Below are 22,488 nucleotides of genomic sequence, written 5' to 3'. Positions count from 1 at the left end.
GCTGCCGAGATTGCAGAGAGAAAATGGATTCTGAGAAGTGTGTGTATTGGAGAATATCTCCAAGGACAATGTGCATTTGGGATGATATTACTCATGTTTTTTGGCATGGTAATAAAATGAGAATTCCTGGCTACACTTAATGGTTTGAATCCTGGTTCAAATATTGCCTGACACTAGACTCTATTAACCTGCCGAGTCTCTTGGAGATACTTATTTTCCCTATGTGTAAATTGGGATAACCCTGGTACTTATGGGGCTTTTATGAAGATGGGACCTCAGTTAAATAAAGGATGCCTAGAGAGAGTTTGGCACAAGTCGTTGATAGCTATTTTTCATCATCTTTGGTTTTAAATTCCCGAATCAATAGATACACAATGAGGTATCATTCATATGACAAGAACCCACAAAGCTATTTTTATCAGAATTCTGTTTTATAGATACTGAGCCTAGACCTATAGACATCCTGGCTATATATGTCAGAGTTTCTACTTAACCTTATTTGTCTTAAGTTTCACTCTTATTTCTTTTCATACCTTGTATAAAATCAGAATGCATTTTTTTATCTGGAATCCTCAACATCAAGTATTCTCTTGGGTTTTTACTTTTAAATTTTCCTAGTGATTGAAATTGATTGATGGCATTTAATAAATTATTCATAGATCCACTTAAACCCTTCAGTAAAGGGTGTCTGACAGTAATTTAATGTTTCATTATTGTTGCTGTCCTGTGCAAAGAAAAACTAGAATCCTCCAGAACTTTCAATTTTACAAACTCTTGCTCAACTTCTGACCAATCTTTTGTCACAGCTGAAAGTCATTTGATTGTAACTCACCATGTGAGTTGAGTGCATGTTGCATGCAACCTCTGAGTTTCCTATCTATGACAGTTTCCGTTAGCATGCTGTCCAGTAATCTACTGGGCTTCCTCAAGAGAAGGGTGGAAGTTGTAATTACTGTCATTTTATTTCTGAGGAAACTTATGCAAGGGGATTAAGGACTTCCTAGATATCATATAGGAGGTCAGTGACATTCATAATAATAATAATAATAATAATAATAATAATAATAATAATAATAATAAAACAACCCAGAACAGCCAGCACCACAGACTCATTACCTCTCAGATGTAGGATATACAATGATGCCTCTGTTGAATCTATTCACAGTTATTAGTACTTGAGTGTATAAACATTTTATGAGAAGAGAAAAATAATGACCAGTATTCAAGATGGAGAAAACCTATTTCTATTTCGAAGCTCGTTTAACGGGTTGATAGCTTACAATTTACTTAACATACTTGTGCATTACTTTTGATTCTGGTAGTAGTGAGCTGTGTCTTCCTTTATGTCCCTTGCCATATGCCAGCAGTCGTAAAAGCTGCTTGGCTCCTAACACTCTGCATAGGACACATTTCCTAAGAGAGAAAGCAAAGGGGAAAAAAAGAAACTACTTTCAATTGCTAAGAAGGAAAAATTGTATAGCTCAATAATTAAAAATCTAGCCTCTGGGCTGGAGAGATGGCTCCACAACTAAAGAGCAGACACTGTTCCTGAGGAAGACCTGAGTTCAGTTCCCAACTTTCTGTCACAATAGCCCTACAGGGGAATTTCACCTCTGTCCCTCACAGCCACTGTCACCAATGTGCTCATACACACCCCCACATGAACATCCCCTGCACTCTCTCCACACTGCCCCCCACATAGACACACATATACAAACATATATGAATAATTAAAAATAAAATGAATCTTTAAAAAATATTCTAGCCTCGGGAAGCTTAACCTTTGTCTTCAAAGGAAATGGAATGAAAAAATGAAAATGTACTGGAAATATGAATACACATCGATAAGTTTTCTTTTGAATAAGAAATATGTCATTTAATGAATGCTTAATACATGTGAGGCTTATGCTAAGGAATTTAAGAAAGCCTTACTGTTGGCTCCATTTGCTGTGTTAGACGTCCAGCCAAGGCAGCCTACTCCTGCAAGTCTTAATGACACCAGGCTGAGAGCCTAGGTTAGGTTACTAATAAGCCAATAATAAATGACAGAACATACATATTGATACTTTTATTTGTATTTTTGTTTGTATTTCCTATTTGCCATTATTTTAATAATGAACTCATTAGAACTCACTATGTAGACCAAGCTGGCCTCAACCTACCAGAGATCCTTCTGCCTCTGCCTCTTGAGTGCTGGGATTAAAGGTGTGCACAACCTCACCTAGCCTAATTTCTCTATTTAATTTAGCTAAACTTTTTTGTGATTATATACTATTGACCCTGTGAGTAATGTTTTTACTATTTGAGCCTAATATTCAGAAAATCACAAAGCTTTCTGATATTTCTTTCCCAGCTATAGATGCCTATTCAACAGAATCCAGAAACACTTGCAAATATCATATGTTCTATGTAAATAGTCTAATAATCTTCAACAGTCATGTTCTGTCCATTTTAAAACACCCCCTTTTCTATCTACATATACCTACTACTAGAAAATATCTGAAATTCTAGTGTGTATTTATATGTATGTGTGTTTGTGTGTATGTGCAGATGTCATGGTTGTATCTATGTGTGTATGTCTTCTCTGTGTACATGCATGTGTCTATATATGTTATATGTGAGTGTATATTTGTATGTTAGTGTATTTGTATGTGTGTCTATCTGAGCGTGTATGTGTGTATCTGAGTATGTGTGCATGAATGAGTATGTGTATTTGTGTGTGTGCGTGTGTGTGTGTGTGTGTGTGTGTGTGTGTGTGTGTGTGTGTGTGTGTTGCTGGGACTGGACCTGGACCTAATTGTTTGACAATATAATTAAAAGGACAGCTTCATGAAATTTTATGGTCTTTAAAGTATCAAATCATTTTCTCTTCAAGATTCTTTTTTTTTCCCTATCTGATAAAACTGACAGATCCTAGGTGCCGAGGTTGAGAATTTGGTGGTGTTAGAATTTGCATGGTTTCCCACCAAAGCCTCATTTCAGATGCAATAGGAAGATGCAATTTGCATGCTGTTAAGAATGTAACATATCCGCGGAGTGCTATCATGCCAAAGCAGATGATGTTTGCTGCTTGAGCAGCACCTCTAGACCTGGTATGCTAATAAGGAAGGATGCCCTTCATAAATCCTGCCCTTTACTCTTATTCTTCCATGGGAACAGTGTATATGCTAATGTGGATCTGAATTTTTTTTTTTTTTTTTGGTTTTTCGAGACAGGGTTTCTCTGTGTAGCTTTGCGCCTTTCCTGGGACTCACTTGGTAGTCCAGGCTCGCCTCGAACTCACAGAGATCCACCTGGCTCTGCCTCCCGAGTGCTGGGATTAAAGGCGTGCGCCACCACCGCCCGGCGGATCTGAATTTTTTGCACGTACAAAATATACGTATAATCTATAAGTTTATGTCAGCATATGCTGTAATTGTTTATGAATGTATGTACAGTGTTTAAGGATATATATGTGTATATATGTATACACACACAAATATACACACATAGGTAAATAGACATAGTGTCATTTCAAGTAGATTTTGTTTAACTTTGTCTTTTGAAGTGTTCTATTAATATAATTAAAAGTATATAAAGAATATGCATTTTTAATAAATGTGATGCTTCAATTGTAATAATTTTAAATTTTGATATATTAGAAAAATAGTAGCAGGTTATTTTATAGTGGAGGATTAAAATGTCAGACACCAATGTCTACCTTTCTAACCTCAAATGTAGCTGTATAGTTTGAGAGCAAATACTTAAAATTGTGTAGCTTTTTCCATTCGAATCTAATAGGAAACTTTAGATTGGATGACTTAGGCTCTAAGTATCTTGATTTTAAGTGAAATCTTCGTGTAAGTGTCCTGTAGTGACTGCTTCTTCCTAAGATGCTGCCTTTGCAGAGGAATGATTTTAAATTGAATTACCACATTTCAGGCTAAGATGACTCAACTGCCCGAGGCAGAGAAGGAAAAGATTGCCGAGCAAGTCGCTGATTTCAAGAAGGTGAAGAGCAAGCTGGATGCTGAGATCGAGATCTGGGATGATACGAGCAATGACATCATTGTTCTTGCCAAGAAGATGTGTATGATCATGATGGAGATGACGGACTTCACGAGGTAATTGCATGGGGAGCAATGTGTGACAGCTGGCAATAACTACATCTTTGTCACATGGCTGAAATTTCCAAGTTTCTCTGAGTGACAAGGGAAAGTTAAACATGGAATTAGAAATTTACAGATGTACAAGTCCAGAACCATGGTAAATACAGCACCATTTCTTATGAAGCCATTACGTCATGCTCTCTTACCTTCACACTGCAGCAGGGATCACACCGTTTCATGCTAACACACTATCTGTCCACAGAAATGGATAACTAGGGCATGTTCTCTCTGAAGCTTGTGAGTGGTTGATACCCATTGCAACATCATCAGAATTTGTGGCCCGTGGCATTCCTGAAATCGCAAATCAGTGTATCTGAAACCCCAATTCATAGTGATGGCATTGCATATATATATTCCAGAAGCAATACAGGTGTTTAAAAATGTTTTGGGACTTTGTAGTAGCACAGTCAGACTGACCCTGTTTTCTATACAGTCACCATGGCAGTAGGACCCTGAACATGTATCCTGAAAACTGGAGAGACTTCAAGGTCCTCATCCCTTATCCCTGACTGCTTAGGTCCGGTGGCTGTGGGATACTCACTTGAAAATGAGGATTTCCCAATGAGTGAAAAACTGACAAGTGTCATCAACCTTTTGTAGCTTGATTAACAGTCCTCAGACCCTTGTTTTCTCCATTTTCTGGTACTAACTGCTTGTTCCTTTACCCCCATTAACTGACCCAAGTTCAGTGTGATGGCAGTGTGAGAAATAATACAGTTGGATGATAAGAAGTTGTAGAGACCCAAATTGAAAAGTCTACCACACAGGAAAAGAATCAGAAGCCCAGACTGAACAAAATGAGGAGAAAAAGTTAATTATGGAAGTTCTTGAAGAGGAAATGGCCAAATGTGAATAGGCACAGGTTACTGAGTCCAAGGTCAAGGACTCCTGAGTCACTTGCCCAAGATACCTTTGTGTAGCATTGCTTTAAGCATGTCTACTCAATGAGGGAGCCCTCTCAGTGGTACTGACCTATTTTGGGAGCACTTTGATGAAGATTTTTGTCTCTGTAGTATTGTGAGTATGCTTTTATGAAAATTTTCCTTAATCCTTCATGGGCTGAAACCTCCTTACTGGAATATTCCAGTGAGTAGACTCCTGTCAATGTCACTCTATGCAACCAATGGGAACAGTTCTACGTTTGGGGTTAGGGTCTTCCCAGGCCAAAAATTTGCCTAGCTGCTGAGTCTGGATTGAAAGGTGGACTATGAGTCCTATGTGAAAACTAAATCCCGACAGTGAAGAGACCCTTACCCTGATTCTAGAACATTTCTCCCAGGAAGGGACTTTCCAGTATGTGAGCAAGTTTTCAATAAAGGCAAAATCTTCAAGAGAACATCTCTTGCAGTTGCCTAGCTACCTACACCCATCCTTTAGGAAAATGGAGGTCATTAAGGGAAACAGAATGTTGAAAAACAGGTTGTAAATGTCTTCACATAATTAACCAAAGAGCAGTAAGATGTGCAATGCTTCTTCTACCAGTTGCTAAGGAATATAAAACTGAAACAAAACTTGCTTAGTCTTCATGTTGCTACTAGAATCACAGAACAGAAAACTACCCTGTGACAGACATGTTACATGTATGAAACTATTATATCACAACATACTACATGCAAAACAACTTTATGATGGAATAATGAATAAGTGCAATTTTAAATCAAAATTAATTGATAACACATAATGCTCTTCGGTGGTAAGATTGAGAACAAGTTTCCAAGTGTCACACACAAGAATTTAAAAATTGAATGACCTAAAAATTCTGTTTCAATCAAAGGTTCTAAATAATACTAAAATGAAAATATAACATGGTAAACATTGTAACAAGGACTAGCTACCATGTGTAATTCTTTTATAATAAATGACAAACTAGATATGCACATAAATCACTGCTTTTAAGTGACTTGATTAGTAAATATTTGAAGATAATTCACGCAAAAGTAAGTGATGTAATTGTACAGTTGTTCAAAATCTTGTAAAAAGTCAACCTAGAAAGCACGGTGTGAAAAGAACATGTCAGGAGATGCCTTCATTTGGAACGTAGTATGTGCTGAAAGTCTTTGTCATCTATGGGCCCTGTTTCTGGATCTGTAGTTCACTTCAGGTACTGTGTTTGCAAGGAATAATCTGAAACAAGCCTTTTTAAAAATTAATTCAACCAGTATGGTTGATTTTGTTTTCAATTTAATGTTTAATTAAATTTGGTCTTAGACAACTTTACATGCATGCACAGTGCATGCTGACTGCTCTCATCCCTCACATCTCTCTCTCTCTCCCCTGTGTATTCCCCTCCTCCCCATAAGTCTCTCTCTGGCATTCACATCTGCTCAATATGCTTTGTTAACTGAGATTAACCAGGCCTTTCTCTGTGGGTTTAGAGGGATCTGTTGGCGTCTCATGGATTGAGCAGTGGGGATGTAGCTAAAGACAGTGACTCCCTTCTTTCAGCAAGGGGCAAGGAAGGTACTGAGTGTGATAGCCACCATACAGTCACTCTCCACACTGCCATCTATGTAAAAAATAGGATGAGCTGCTGGATAAAGAAGAGGACACCAAAAATAAAACCAACTCTTTGAAAGGATTTTAATGGGATGCAAACTATTCAATGAAACAGAAAAGCGCTCTGACCTACATTTTGTGAGACAGTATCTGTGACTATTCTATCCCTATTCATGCTTTGTCTTGTTTAGTGCAAAAATCATCCTCCAAAACAGAATTTGGTTCCATTTTGTATTCCATTGAAAGAAAATCCACTTTCCAAAGCTAAAAGGGAGTGAAGATGCCACTCCAAATGTCATTGGAAAGCAAGAAAATTGAACTTATATTGTACCTAGCATTTCATTATGAATGTCCTTTAGTTATCAGTTTCTATTTTTCCCATTTAAACTCTTGACAGATTTTTTTTCTAGTCATAGCCTGTAGCTTGATAATACCCTCTCTTTGCTTCTCATGCACAGAATAATTGAGTTTTGGTCTATGCTTCAGTGTCTGCAGGCAGACATTCCAATAATCTCTTTATCTCAGTGTCTCTCTGTCTTCCTCCATCTCTTACCACGTGCATCTTTAACTCTTTCTCCCCTTATCTTCACTTCCCCCAGTCATTGACCACACACATATATACACTATAGGCATGTATGTAGTTTTCCATAGGAACCAACATTAGTCCACAGTATTAAGCAATAATATATTTTGGAGTTTCCTTATGGATGACTTAATCATAATGTAAGCTTTCTAAGATTTGCTGATGCTGTATGACAATTATGGAATCATTTTGAAAAACAGCTTCTAATTTAGTTTGGATTGGCCCCTAAGCTAGCATCAGTTAACTAAATTTCAATTATTTCATACAAACTTTCCACACATTAATAGGGGATTAGCTTCTTGTCATCAAAATAACTCTTTTAGACACCCAGAATTTCTCCTTTATAAGATTTACAAAAGAATGTACATTTAAAATGATCTTGTATGATATTGTCTTAGCCAGTGTTCTATTGCTATGAAGAGACATCATGATCATGGCAACTCTTGTAAAAGAAAGCATATATTTGGGGCTGACTTACAGTTTCAGGGGTTCAGTCCATTATCATCATGGCAGGAAGCATGGCAGCATGCAGGCAGACATGGTGCTGGAGAGGTAGCTGAGAGTTCTATATCTGGATCTTCAGGCAGTAGAATGAAAATGACTCTGGGATTGGCATGGGCTTTAGAAATCTCAAAGCCCACCCCTATTGACACACTTCTTCCAACAAGGCCACTCCCTGGTGACCAAGCATTCAAATCTATGAGCCTATGGGGGGCATTCTCATTCAAACCAGCACAAATGTATTCATTATATTTCAGTAAATCTGTTGCTTGTTCTTTGACATGAGCATGTGTCTATATAGCAGGGATTGAGATGCTGAAAATACTCCATGGAGAAGGTATTGATGAAATGACACTGGATAAACACAGAAGAAAGCAGGGCCCAAACAGAACATGTGCCACAATGCTGAGCACAGGTCTGGTCCATCATACTTCATAGCTTTGGTGACTAGAAGCATAAAATCAAGGGGATCAAAATTGATAACATCCGTGGACTTTGACTTTTGAGGGAACAGGAAATGTAGGACAGGTGACCAGCGATGTTCCCCTATTTGGGAAATACCACTAACCCCAAAGAAATGACAGAAAGTTATAACACATACCAAACGTATTATCCTCACCACTGTCCAAAATTATCAGTCATTAGAAAATGAAAAGTTCATTAAATTGAGGGAAAAGAATGTCCTTGGCCTTGGCATCCTACCCAGCAATGGGAAAATTCCTGCTCAGTAGATGCCAGGGGAATGCAAGATGGCGTTGCAGGTGAGAATCCAGCTCATCCGATATCCCATTCCTCTATGAAACAAACACAAAATTAAAAATAATGCTGATGTACAATAACCATAAAATATCAAAATTTAGTATTCCATCTGCCTACCTTCTTCTATTGAAAGGAATAGATGTGGATGTAGATTTTATAAACACATTAAAAAACCAAAGAGACGTGAGCCAGAAAGAGGTGGTGGGATGAAAGCTACAGTGATTTAATAAAAGTTAGGGGAAAGTGGTTAAGAGACAAAAAAAAAAATATTTAGTGACAAGTTTTCAAGCATCCAAAGAGGAAAAGAGTCAAAGGAAAAAAATTAGAAGGCTCATTAAAAAAAAGAAAAATAAGACATTAACCAAACTGCTATGTGCAACTGGATAAGTTGGATAAAATCTGTGAGCTAATGATAATGAAGTAAAAGATGAGAGGGAAAGAGGCTGAAATGACATAAAAGCAAAGATGATCCCAGCACACATACAATTAAAGTTTTGAAGACTAAGAATAGAATAATGTTTAGGGATAAATCAACATTTTCAATGTATAAAATAAAACCTCAATTTGCATATCAGAAGTCTTACCCATACGTAGGGAACTTGGGCTGGAACAATCCTTGCTAACAGGTTTTATAAAATGTATCACACACATAATAGCATTCTGTAAATGTACACGTATGTGAGAAAACACAAGGAAGCAACTTGAATACTACTAACTAAGAGAACGAAACCCATCTTGTCACAAAGGCAAATAACAACATTGTTTCTTTTCTGATCCTTTTGAACACTACGCTGTCTCAAATAATCTGCTTTTATTTTTGTATATTGTTTACTGAATTGTTCTGCAGATTCTGACTTAGGCCGCTTCTGTATCATTTCATCTTCCACTTCACCTGCCCTACATTCTAATTTGTCGTAGTTCAGTATGAGTGTTTGCTTTATTGTTTCTATTTGAAGCCCTTGATAGTATTATTTTTATAGGTAATTTATTTCTTGTGTATATCTTAGTCATAACTCAGCTCCCCATTGTGTAGTCTATAATATCTGTCTTGCCCTCTCTTATTCCTCATTAACCCCTGCTCTGTATCCCCTTTGGATTAAATGATGCTAACTCTCATTATATCACTGCATAGTGTTTACATTCTCTGAATAAGTATAACTGAAGCATTCTTACTTAGTCTGTAGGTCAATTCTGAAAGGCTTTGTATAATATTGATATAATTAGTCTAGGCAGGAAGCAGATGTGAGTACATACATTTATAGCAGAAAGCTGAATTAGATTTGTGTCTAGTCTAATGTGTCTATATAATTCTATGGAAAATAGTAATAGATGGAAAGAAGTATTAACTGAGGTGCAGTGAAATATCAGGCAGATGTTTGGCAATGAAAAGCCTCAATTCCTCTCACCAAGTATCACTCAAATATTCAGAGTGGCTATACCCACTTATGTGGCCTATAACTGTGGGGAATACATCCCAAGAAACAGAAGTTTGTGCTTTTTGATTACTTATTTCGTGGTGGAGATTCAAAGGCTGTCCTTGAACTCACTGTGTAAATGACGGTGACCCTGAACTCTTGCTCCTCCTTTACCCCCCAACCCCCACCAAACAAGTTGGGTCAGAGGCATGTATATCATGCCTGTTGGCAAGCAGATGTGAAGATACTGACAAACAGACAGAATTCTATAATGAAAGAGAATTTAAGTGATCACAAAGAAAGTACAATGGGCAAAGAAGGTGGGAGGGCTGGGGGGAACCGAGAGGGGCAGGAAGGGGGAGAACAAGGGAATCTGTGGCTGTTATGTAGAACTGAATGGTATTGTAAAATAAAATGAAAGGAAAAAATCTTATTAAAAAATAAATAAATTAATTAATTTAAAAAAAGAAGGATGCGGGGCCAGGGTCAAAGAAATTTCATGGAGTAACCAGTGAGAAGTTCCACTTAAAGTCTTCAAGTAAGACCATGATTGCTAGTGCCAGTGACTGTCACCTCATTGTTGTCTTTTGTGCAAATAGTATCATTAAGTGACAAGATGGAGAAGACGGCTTCCTAAAAGCCATGTACTGAAGGATGATAGATGCTTTCAAAGGACTCAAAGCAGTGACTTACAGAAAAGTGGCCAGGACAGATTTTAGAGATATCTGAATGCTTTAATGAGTATATTTTAGGTTTTAAGAAAAAAAAAAAAGAATGACGAGGAATAGAATGAGATTGTGAACAGAGGAAGAAGAGCTAAAGCCATCTGTGAGTCAGAAAGACAACATAAACAGTGAGGTGAGATGTCCCCAGGAATGAGGATGATAATGATGAAGATGATGATGATGACACCGCCGCCAAGGGGTATGAGCATGAATCTACATGAATTTATAGGGCTATTTCTTCTATTATTGACTTTAGTGAGTGAACTGAGCATCAGAGAGAAATTTCATGTTCGTAGAGTGTATAGGTGAATTGAGTCAACTATCCTCTTTGTATTATAAGATCCCTTTCTATTCTTTTTTTCCAGTTGCCTTTGTTTTTAATTATCTAATTTACTTTCCCCACATATTTCCTGTTTAGATATCCATGGCAAGTATAAGTTGTATAAAATACTTATCTTTGGCTTATAATCAGATTTTTAAAGGACAGACACATCATAGATTTATATACATTCAATATACATTAACATTTATTAGCTGAATATGTAAAATTATTATAAAACAAAGAACTTATAAAAGTAAAGCAACCAGTAAAATAACAGGGATTAAGAAAAACAAAAACAAAAACATTTCCAAAAATTGTGAGGTTAAGCATAAATTTAATGTATCACTTGTTTCATTTGCTTGTTAACTTACCTTTAATGTTAAAATTCAAGGTTGTAATTTCAGCTCACCCATGGTACTAAGAAGAAACATGGTCAAGGTATCAGTCACTTTTTGTCAGTGTGGACCACATACACGTCACTGAGTTCTTAAGGGAGCTGATCTGATCGTGTCCACAGTTTCAAGGGACAATAATGGTGTGGATGCCCCACTGTAGTCTGGGTGGTAGAAGCTAGCCACTTCTTCTGTGGCTAAATCTGACCAGGTCAAAAACAGACAATGTGAGCAAGAATCAGAATCACCTTCAGAGCTCACACAGAGGGATCTGCACACTAAGCCACAGTCCCAAACATTCTGTACCCTGCTACACCAGATGGGGACCAAGTTAACCCATCACCTTTTCCATGGACCAGCTTGAAGGATCATGTTAGGGAGTCTCCTCAGCCTGGGGTCCTAGTCAATTAAAGATGTAAGCTTTGAGTTTCTGGTCTGTTAAACTAATAGATTCCAAATTGCATTATTGGAAATGCTAGCCAGGAAAAAATTAATTAAAATAGAAGAAGCAAGGATGGTTAAAGAAGTTAGAGAAAAAACCAACAACAGCAACACTTTTGTTATTTGTGGATCGCCCCTGGGAAAATAACAGTGCAAACAGAGGGACTATTTTAAGTGACAGACTATACGAAACAGGGAGCATGGCAAGGCTGAAAGTAAGAGTTGTAATGTATTATAATTTGTGCATTTAGGATCAATTTAAAATGCCTACATTATGCTTTGCTACACAGAGAATTATACTTTTTTTTTAATTTTCAAGGAATCTCCATAATCAGAAGAGTGAAAGCAATACCTCATCATCACAAATTGATAAAATTGAGAAGGTAGAAGTTAAAACAGAAAATGAAAAAAATAGAAAAGAGATTATGAAAGGAAAATTTAAAATACAATCTCACTATGTTATGTTCACATACCAGAATTTCTAATAGGGATATAGAGTAATCTTTTGAATATTAAACCCATATAGTAAGTAAAAGGCAAAAATTCTTTCCTATAACACAAGCATACAGCAATCTGTTTTTCTAGAAACAATGGACAATTACAGGGGGATCTCTTTCTCTCTGAAAAATAATTTTTAAAAGTCATCATTAAGCAGGATGGCTTTAAGGAACAATGCATGATGGCTTCCATTTGCTGGAATATGACACTGATGTGTGGAACACTGGGAGAAGGCTGTTATGTCCAAATGGCATGATGATATTTTTTTTTAAACTCTTCTTTAAATTTTATTTTGAGATTGTGTTTTAATTACAGCATTTCTTCATCCCTTCCCTCCCTCCAAACCTTCCATTTATACCTCCCTGCTTTCCTTCAAATTCATGACCCCTTTTTAATCACTTGTTATTGAACGCATATATGTATTTCTATATACATATATATTCCCTAATGTAACCTGTGGGATCCATATGATTTATGTTTTGAAGGATGACCATTTGGTACTAAACAACAAATGAGTGTGCTCTTCTCCACTCCTAATTTACTCAGTTGCCTTTATTTCTTTGTGAGGGTTGACACCTGTTGGGCTTTCGTCACGCCTGTTTATTTGCATGTGTTTATTGGGGTCCCTCTTGTTCAGCTCATGTTTCAGTGGTCATGTCGATGAGATTTTATGTGTGTGGCTTCCGATGCTACTAAGAGACACAATCTCACAGCAAACTCCCTGGCCCTCTGGCTCTTACACTCTTCCCACCTCCTCTTCTGCAATGCACCCTGAGCCTTAGGTGTGGGAGTGTTTTGGAGCTGCATATATTGGGACTGGGCTCCACAGCTATGCATGTTGATTGGCTGTGGTATTATGTAGTAGTGGCTCTAATAGAGAAAGACCTAAACATATAAAAGACAGGTAATCAACTATGAATCTATACAGATTTGTTTTTACTATTTTAACTATTTAACTACTTTTTTTTGTGGGCCTAACTGCATTTATTGAGAACAGAATGAACAGATTGTCTCTGTACTTACTCTGAAAAAAATAGAGCGGTGTGTTACTCTTGTCTGCAATTCTGGGCTAGTAAGCAGTTTGCATAGTAACAGGTGCTGCTAGAAAGCATAATGAAGATTATTGGTAGGTTTTTCTGACTAGGAAACATAGGAAATTGTTTTGGGAAGTAGAAGAAAGAGCAAGGTCAGAGCATGTTATCCAGGAGAGGCAACTTTAGACTCTCTAGGTTCACACCCTCTGAGTGGACAACCTTTACAAAAAGCAATGTCTTACTGAAATACTTTTAATCTAGTTTGAAGGCATTCTGATACATCAGTAACTTCAAGGATGTTGTGAATACAAGCTAGGGTGTTGTAAGAGAAATCACAAGTACACTGAGTGAGAACACATTGGAAAATAAACCCATTTCTAGTTTTACAAAAGCTAAACACAGAAGGATTCTCACAGTCTATAGGTGTCATTGGCAAAGGCAGCTACAAACAGGTGTATTGAGTGTCCACACTGCAACAGAGGAAGAGGTGCAAGATGAATTTTAGACTCTTAAAATCTCTACAACTTAAACTGAATCCAGAGACAACTAAATTTCGCTTCACATAATCTGGAATAAGCCTGTAATTGTTTTGCAAGGAATGCAACATTTTTTATTTTATTCCTTTCTCTTGTCCACTTTAACGTTTAAAGATTTCTTTTTCCTTGGTTGCAATGTTTTTCTGCAGTTAAATTTAGCATGTACACACACACACACACACACACACACACACACACACACACACACTTTTATCCACATCACATTTTTCATCATAGTTATTTTTACTGTTTATAGTTAGACATGTGAGTGTGGAGGCCATAATTAGTAATGTGATATTTAGCAGCAAATAGTTTCTCACTTGACACATACTATGTCCTGCACAAATATTAATTGGCTACATATAATAGGTAAAAATAGTTTTATACATTTAGATACTATGTTTTTTAAAATTTTCCTGAAATGCTATTTTCAATAGAGAACAATAGCTAACAAATGAACAGATATTTTCTTGATACAATTTTTATTTATTTACTTATTTTGCATCCCGACCCCAGTTTCCCCTCCCTCCTCTCCTCCTATTCCCTTCTTTCACCTCCCCTCCACTCCCCCTCAGTACAATCCTCTTTTTTGTTCAGAATGGGGTAGTCCTCCCACAGGTATCAACAAAGCATGTCATATCATGTTGCAGCAGGATTAAGCACCTTTCCTTGTACTAAGATCAAGCAAGGCAATGCCATATGAGGAACAGGTTCCCAAGAGCCAGCCAAAGCATTAGGGACAGCCCCTGATCCCATTGTTGAGAGTTCTGTATAATTGAATGACTGCATTCTGCAATTCTTTGTTGAAAAGCCACATGACAGTAATAGCAATAATAAATAAAGTAAATTCAAACAAAATTTAAATTGCAAATGAAAATTAAGAAAAAAATAGAATCCAGAAATGATAGCTCAGTAGGTAAAGATGATTTCTGTCAAACCTGAAGACCTGAGTTCAATTCCCAAAGTAGTAGTGAGGATAAATCAGTGCTCAGGCCATAGAAGTGAGGGTTAGATGACTGTCTTATGGAAGATGTGGATGAGGAGAACATTGACTGTAACCTGAGTTGGAAAAAAACCTTTGAAACACTGCCCTCAGGGACCTACTTTTACCAGAGAGGTCACAAAATTCCAATAGCTTCCCTACATACCAACCACAACCAGGGAATAAGTACTCAAAGTAGGAGGCTGTGTGGGAGATACCAGGTTCAACCATAACATCCATAGTTTACCAAAGACATGGAGAAAGAGTGGAATTAGCTGTTCATGTTACTTTCTCTTCCGAATCAGGAAGCCCATTAGGAATTATGAGGGTTGTAGAAATGTTCTTATTATGATCTTTAAATATTAAAATATTTAATTGTATTAGGATGTATATCAATAAAACAGACACTGCTTATGTTATGATGATTTTTAAATTCAATAATCTAGCTGTTAATAGATACCAATTTCCTGATGATTGACTTTGCTTCCTGGATGAATGTGGATAATCACAGGGTTATTCAAAGGCCTCTGAAGTATTGCAGCTTAAAAGATGTTGAGTAGATTTTTTAATGTGTACTAAACCCTATAGATAACTTGCATGGCAACGATATGATTTTTATTCAGTTTTATTTAGTTATCCAAGATGAATGTTACATGTTACAGTTTCCAAAAGGGTTGGAGGCACCGTCTTCTGTTCTATTAACTATTATAGCCAGATATTACTATGATTTTTTTATAAACATCATACACTGAGACTCCTAAGCAATAGTCTCTGAGCCTAACTATCTGCAAATGAGTTAGGAGCATAGTGTGTGCAGATCAGTAAAATGATTCAGATAGAGAAAAATCAATTTACGTTCTATGTGACCCCAAAACAATGAACTGGATGCTCCTTCAGTAGATATTTCTGATAAATTTCAAAATAGTTAGATAGTGAAGGTTGCTGTTTTAAATACATATAAAATCTTTTTCTCTTCTCTGCATTCTTCCAGATAAAGAATACCTTTTTAAAACAAACCTACATTAAAGAAAAAAAGTAAAGAAAAACCTCCAAACAGTTGTGTTGTTAATATGCTTTTAGATGCACCCCAAATAACACCTTGACACTCCTTAAGGTCAGCCTCCCACAAAATATCTGATTAGAAGGGCAGATTGAAGCATCCCAGGGGTGCCAATTTGCCAGCTGGTGACCATGTGTTTGAGTGGTGTTTCACAATGAGTGTTGGCTGACCTCAGCTAAAGAGCCCAGATACTATCTGGGTACCGGAGGCAATTGCAACTCATGAGTGAAAACACAATCTCTCAGATTTGTAATGGAATACCAAGAAATGTCAAGGTGAGTCACATCACATAAATGTCACCTCCCCTGACAGTGTCCAGGACATCTGCCCATGCTGCTTTTTTCCCCATTTCCTCCTGTGTAATGAAGCAACTCTACAATGCCAGGGGACTACTCTTCTTAAAGTGCACAAATAGGCACACATTACGCTTTTCAATTCTGCATCATTTTCTATAGCCAAGGACAGAGACTACATTGCAATTAGTCTTGATAAGAGCAAAACACACTATTTGCAAAAAGAGGCGTGCATATCTCACAGCTCTCTTAATGACTGTATCGTCAGTGATTGCTCACTTCAGGTTCAATATTTGTCAATGATTTTAAATTTAAAATACCTTCACATTATTGGTTTTCATTCAGATTTCATATTCCACCAATAAAACTTTACAACAGCTAAAAACACTTCAGAAAAACATTGAACTGTGATCCCATGTGATCAGCTGTCTCTTTTCTCTATTTTCCCCTAGACATTATTTTCTTAGTTCCATTCTGGTTTCTCTTTTCAGTTATCCTGGAGTCATTTTTATCTCCTGGTTACGTGGGTTTCGACTTCTCATTTTCTGTTTTCCATGGAGATCACTTGTCGCCCCAGGTTCTGCTGTCCTTCACTCTCTCTGTCATCTCTGTCCTTGCAGGATTAGGCTGTTCTTGTCATTCATTTTGTTCTGCACTTTGGTTTCCTGATCCTGTCCTCCAACAGCCCTGTTCACTATTCACATCATTATGGCGCCAATTTCTGCTTCTAATATTTGGCTTTTCCTTATGAGCCTCTGTATCAACATATCATAGGGCCTTTCATCATTTTTTTTTTGTCTCCTTTTGAAAATTTAAAACAAAATGGCTGACATCTGTCACCTCTTGCTGTTTGTCTTTAAATCTGTATTATGTCTCCATATGGTCCCACTTGTCACCACTTTCTTTGCTCATCCTTGATAAATAACTACTGGGTTGTCTATGCACACAGGACATGGGGCATGTAAAGTTAATCTGTCATGAATTTTGCCTTCACATAGCTCTCCAATGGAGAGAGGCACAAATCAGTCAGTGTGTGTTGTTATAAAGAGCACACAGGAACTAATGAGCTACGATTTTTCTAGAAGACCAAAGGAATGGTCACCTGTATGAAAGAGTGTGGTATCAAGGAAAAAGTACTTTATTTTGCCAAATGAAATTCTATAGCTGTTCTTATCACAGGCAAGAAAAAGGAGTAACTGTGAGATTATTCCTCTGCAGTAACCATGTTACTGCGTGTATCTTCTTCATCAGGTGTGATGACATAAGTATATACAGATCTTACTAAAACAGGAAAAAATCTAGATACCCCCTTAGCTGAGCACATGAATCTCATAAAATGTGGAAGATAAAAATATCCTCTGTGGTATGCTGTTAGGGAACTCTTGAGGCAGCAATAGTATGAGGTTGAGAGGGGTCTCCAGATACAGAAAGTGTAATGGGAAAGAAATTAAATATTCAGATACCATGAATATCTTGTGTTGTGTGGAGACAGAGAAGTCAGCTGGCATTTCTTGAGTGAAAATGAATTGCTGGAAGTTTGGAACAGGAGGTTGATGCTATGGAAGGGCTCTGTCATTGGAGGTGTTAACTTACCACCTTGGTAGCATGGTCACAGTTGGCAACCGTAACATTAATTTGGATCAGCAAATGAATGTAATCCCACATTAGCTTTTTCATCTGTATTCTTTCATTTCTTTAGAGGCTATATTTTAAAAGCTGTAAAAGTGAATTTGGGTCTCAGCTGGGGAGTATTTTTTGCTAGAATTGAATCAGGATGACAATCCAAAAGAAGAGATAACACAGATTAAAAAAAAAAAACTATGTAGATGAATAAGTGGGAAGACACAATGGATGGTTGAATCTACTGATGAAAGAGAGGCTGATTCAAAAACCCACACTTAGTGGCTGATGCACCAGTCCAGCCATACCAAGGACAGACGACGTCGTTCAGGGAATGAAGTTTCATTTCCCTCTCCCTTGAAATTCTCCTTTGAGTTTTACAATTTAGAGTTTTTGAAAGTGCACTAAAATTCTATGCTCTCATCCATCCATTACTTGATGTAGTCTTCATGAATATCTTCTGAAATTGACTTAACAGATAGCTTTATGCACAAATTTTAGATAAGAGCACAGAAAAAAAAAAGATTTTTCTATGACGTGTATCCTATTTGTGGTGGATTATTTAAACGTTCGGTTTTTCTTTTTAAATTAGATAGTCTAGTTCTAATATGACAGTCAAAATATTAAAAAGAATGGGACACTTTCATGCATAAGGGGAGTGTTCATTTAATAAACAAATATTTTATATGCACATACTTTTTGCATATTATTTTTATAATGAGGTTTTAGGTTTTTGACTGTATTTAGATTATAGGATTAGTTTAAATGATCACCTCACATCTATTGCAAATTTGTCTTATATTCCACACACATGCACCCTTAGACTGGTAGCTACCCAGAGACATACAGAAGCCCTCTGGGTCTCTGTGCCTTTTGCTCTACCCATACCCTGTTCTATTTCTTTAAAAAAAAAAAATTCATTAATTTCTAAATTATACCTCTTCTAAAAAATTGATGAAATTTAATGTTTTATTTAGAAAAATAAGTTTGTGTTAAGAGTTCTATAAAAGAATTCTCTGTTGTCCTAGCCCAGCCATACACAAGAAAAATAGCTTTTCCAGCAGCAGTTATCAAGGAAGTAGAGGATGAGAAAGACCTTTTTACACTTTTCACTTCCCTTTGAAGTCAGAGATGAGCACAATTAGGAAGCAGGACAGTCCATAATCAATTAAATTCTCTTGATATAGTTGAACCTATTCATCTCAGTTGCTTTTCCTGTCACGGTAATAAGATGCCCTGACAGCAACCACCTCAGGGTGAAATGGTTCATTTTGGCCGAGTTTTCCAGCGGGATAGAGTCCATACTGTTGGAGAAGACGTGAGGAGACAGGGTAGCCAGGGCAGCAGACATGGGAAGCTGACCAGAGGCATTGTTCTGCACTCAGGAAACAGTGGACAGAGGGTTGGATGAGGCAATAAAGCCACAAGACCCACCCCCAGTGACACATTTCCACCAGTGAATATGGGCCTCCTCAAGCTTCTACAACCTTGCCATACAGTGCCACCTGCTGGGAATCAAGTGTTCAAACCCTCCTATCGATGGGAGACATTTCACATTCAAACCTGTTGCAGGATATTTGATCACACTGTCAACCCTGAGACTGTGTTATTTACTGGAGAAACCTATTTTTAGCAGCTGTGTGGCACAGCCCTAGCACAGACCTTTAATCCAAGAGCTTTCTGCTTGAATGTTGTAAACAGGATTAAATAAAGTCAACCATAGGTCAAGAGTCCAAGCGAACAAGCAGCTGACAGGAAGTGAATTTAGGATTATTAAGAAAAAAAAAAAAAACCAAAAAACACAGAGAGTAAGGAGGGAGCCAGGAGGAGAGATGGAGAGATAACAGGAGTAAAAAGGAGGGACATTCAGTTCGAGGAGGTTTGTTTGAGATGGCAGAGGAGAAGGCAGGAGGCTTCTGGAGTGTGAGCTGAGGAAGGTCCGCTGAATGCTTTCTCTGCCTGTTTGAGGTAGCAGGCTTTCACCTCAGCATCTGGTTCCCACATCTTTACTGGTAACATCGAATGATGGAGATTTTGCTAATAACAACACAAACCAGCGCACCACTTTATTATCAGAATACATTCCATCTTTTCCTCAATTTCTAGGTGGTAGATGATGGTGAGGGCCGTTGAATAAATTTAACCATAGCATTCATCCCCATTACCATCAAGGCTGCACTTTACCTTCAAGTTTAGGTTTAAGAAGATGATTAATGATGAGAATTATGTATTTATGTGTCTAGTAGGCAAATGAAAGAGAGAATGAATTGAATTATGATTCAAATGAGAACTTGGCAATGACCTGCTCTCATAGACTAATTGAGGAGACTTGTCAAATTACACTTGGCTGCTTAAAATTTTGGAATGGAGCTGAGAGTTAGATAAGAATTAATCTCTGAATTGTTTACAGAAGGCAATGTTTATTCTATTCAGAAAATGTTTCTCAATCTTCTGACCCAGAAATATAATATTCTATAAAAATGTTTGTCCAGAAGCAATCATCTATGATGATCTAGATTTTTTCTTATGTTATGCAAATCTGAAGCATTTAAATGTTTAGAATTACTATTTATCCTATGTGTATCTATAATAAGTCTCTCAAATAGAAACAAATGGCCAAGTAGTCCTCAAAATTTATAGATGAATACATATGTATTTACACAACTATTTGTGTACACATACACACATACCTAAACACACACATGGGTAGTTGTGAAAATGAAAGCCAGGATTTAGTTTTAGGATACTCTTTTCAAACTATAATTATAAATACTTGCCCAGATTCTAAACATTTATTTATTTTTTTGCCCTGTAAATTGACTTCCTTATTCTAAACATCAGGTATTAGTGTATTTAACATTCCTAATTGTTTGTTTCATGAAATGTTTGAAACATTCAAGCTCATGATTCATGACTAATATCATTTATTATTTACTAAAGAAGAAAATAATAATATGTTTAATTCTTCATGTGGAATATTTTAATTTTGTGTAAATGTGTTAATATTAAAAATGCCCATATGCTTTAAGCCTATAAAACAGCTTTGGATATTTTCACCTGGAGGACAAGTATGAAGGATATAGTTACTATTTTATCACATTGTTGTATGTATTTGTGTATGGGGGCTGCAATGCTATAGTGTGAGTGTAGAGGTTGGAGGACAACCTGTAGAACTCTGTTTTCTTCTTCAGCAAAGTGAGTTTTGGTGATCCAACTCAAGTTCTCAGGCTTGGGAGTAAGAAATTTTACCTGCTGAGCTACATCAGCACTTTGGAATACTTATTTTACTCCATAACATATATCGTTTAGAATGAAACAGAGTCTAACATAAGCCAGTATAGTTGAAGTTTTCCTGGTCCCACTGGGCTCCTGAAGTCCCTCAGACAAGTAAACGCACAGAGACTTATATTACTTATAAACTGTACGGCCATGGCAGGCTTCATGCTATCTAGTTCTTATATCTTAAATTAACCCATTTCTATTAATCTATAAGTTGCCACATGGCTTGTGGCTTACTGGTACTTTACATCTTGCTTCTCATGGCACCAGCTGGCAGTGTCTCCTGACTCAGCCTTCCACTTCCTAGAATTCTCCTCTCTCTTATCCTGCCTATACTATACTTCCTGCCTGGCTACTGGCCAATCAGCATTTTATTTATCAATCAGAGCAGCACATTCACAGCATACAGAAAGACATCCCCAGCAAGCCAGGTTAGTCCCAGACTCACTGTATAGCTCAGGATGAACTGCAACTTCCCCTCCTCTAAGTGATGGGATGACACACGTGTACCAACATGCCCTATTTTTATACAGTGAGAACAGAGCTTCATCTATGCTAGTGAAGTATTCTATGAACTGAGCTACACACCCAGCCCAACAGGGTGTCCTTTCATTCCATTTGAATTTAGTTTTTAATGAACTTTAAGTTACAGATCTAGTGTGTAGGTAGATAAATACAGGGGATATGAACATATTTATGCACATTATATCACATGATATTTTTTGCATTCTTAGTTTTTACATGCATATTCCTATCTCTTTAGAAAATTGTTGATTTCGGTTTTTATAAGTCATCTATTAAGATACCCAGTGGACATTCTTGCACTTCCTTTTTCTTTGTCAATATCATGTCTCATCCTTAACCCCTCCATATAATTGCTTATGGAGTTCTTACTATAAACCAGTCCTCTACTGGACTGTGATTCTATGTAACCACTGATATTTAGTTGTTGTTTTCAATTACTGTCAGGAAAACAGAAACAGACAAGAAGAAAAGTGTAATAGACAAAGTTTCGACTGAGGATCTAACATTTCTGTTAGAAAGGGGAAAATGTTCATTTCATTTTTTTCTTCTCTTTCTCTTGTGAGGAATATGATATGCTGCCTCCAAGTGTTATACTAACTTTTAAAAATTATTGACTTCTGCTATACTACTATAGGCTTTAGCTTCGTTTGGGGCTTATTGTTATTTCACCAAGGCGATCAGGATATCCACCACTCAAATGAGGATTAGAGTGAGAAGAATAAGAATTGTTTTGACTCCATATCTAGGTACATATCACTAAATATTCTTTGTAATTGATGATTTCTACAAGCAGAATTTTTTCTAAGGGAAAATAGAAGTGTGTCTACAAAAATACATTCAAAGAACGTAATATAATATCATGGAGCTTCCATTTTCTGC

At 37.0% G+C, this 22,488-nt stretch overlaps 1 protein-coding gene across 6 annotated transcripts in view; it reads left to right on the top strand.

Annotated features, from left to right (window-relative positions):
• Ctnna3 (catenin alpha 3) overlaps window positions 1–22,488 on the top strand; it is a 1,515,753-nt gene that overhangs the window by 1,389,333 nt on the left and 103,932 nt on the right. For all 6 annotated transcript variants that reach the window (XM_042266693.2, XM_042266694.2, XM_076557108.1 and 3 more), the window contains one exon: window positions 3,922–4,103. In XM_042266693.2, coding sequence (XP_042122627.1) covers window positions 3,922–4,103 — 182 coding nt within the window. The remainder of the gene's footprint in view (window positions 1–3,921; window positions 4,104–22,488) is intronic.

This window comes from Peromyscus maniculatus, chromosome 21 (assembly GCF_049852395.1).
Source record: "Peromyscus maniculatus bairdii isolate BWxNUB_F1_BW_parent chromosome 21, HU_Pman_BW_mat_3.1, whole genome shotgun sequence".
Taxonomy (NCBI): Eukaryota; Metazoa; Chordata; class Mammalia; order Rodentia; family Cricetidae; genus Peromyscus; species Peromyscus maniculatus.
The sequence above is the reverse complement of the archived record's forward strand: the minus strand, read 5'-3'. Positions and strand labels throughout refer to the sequence as shown.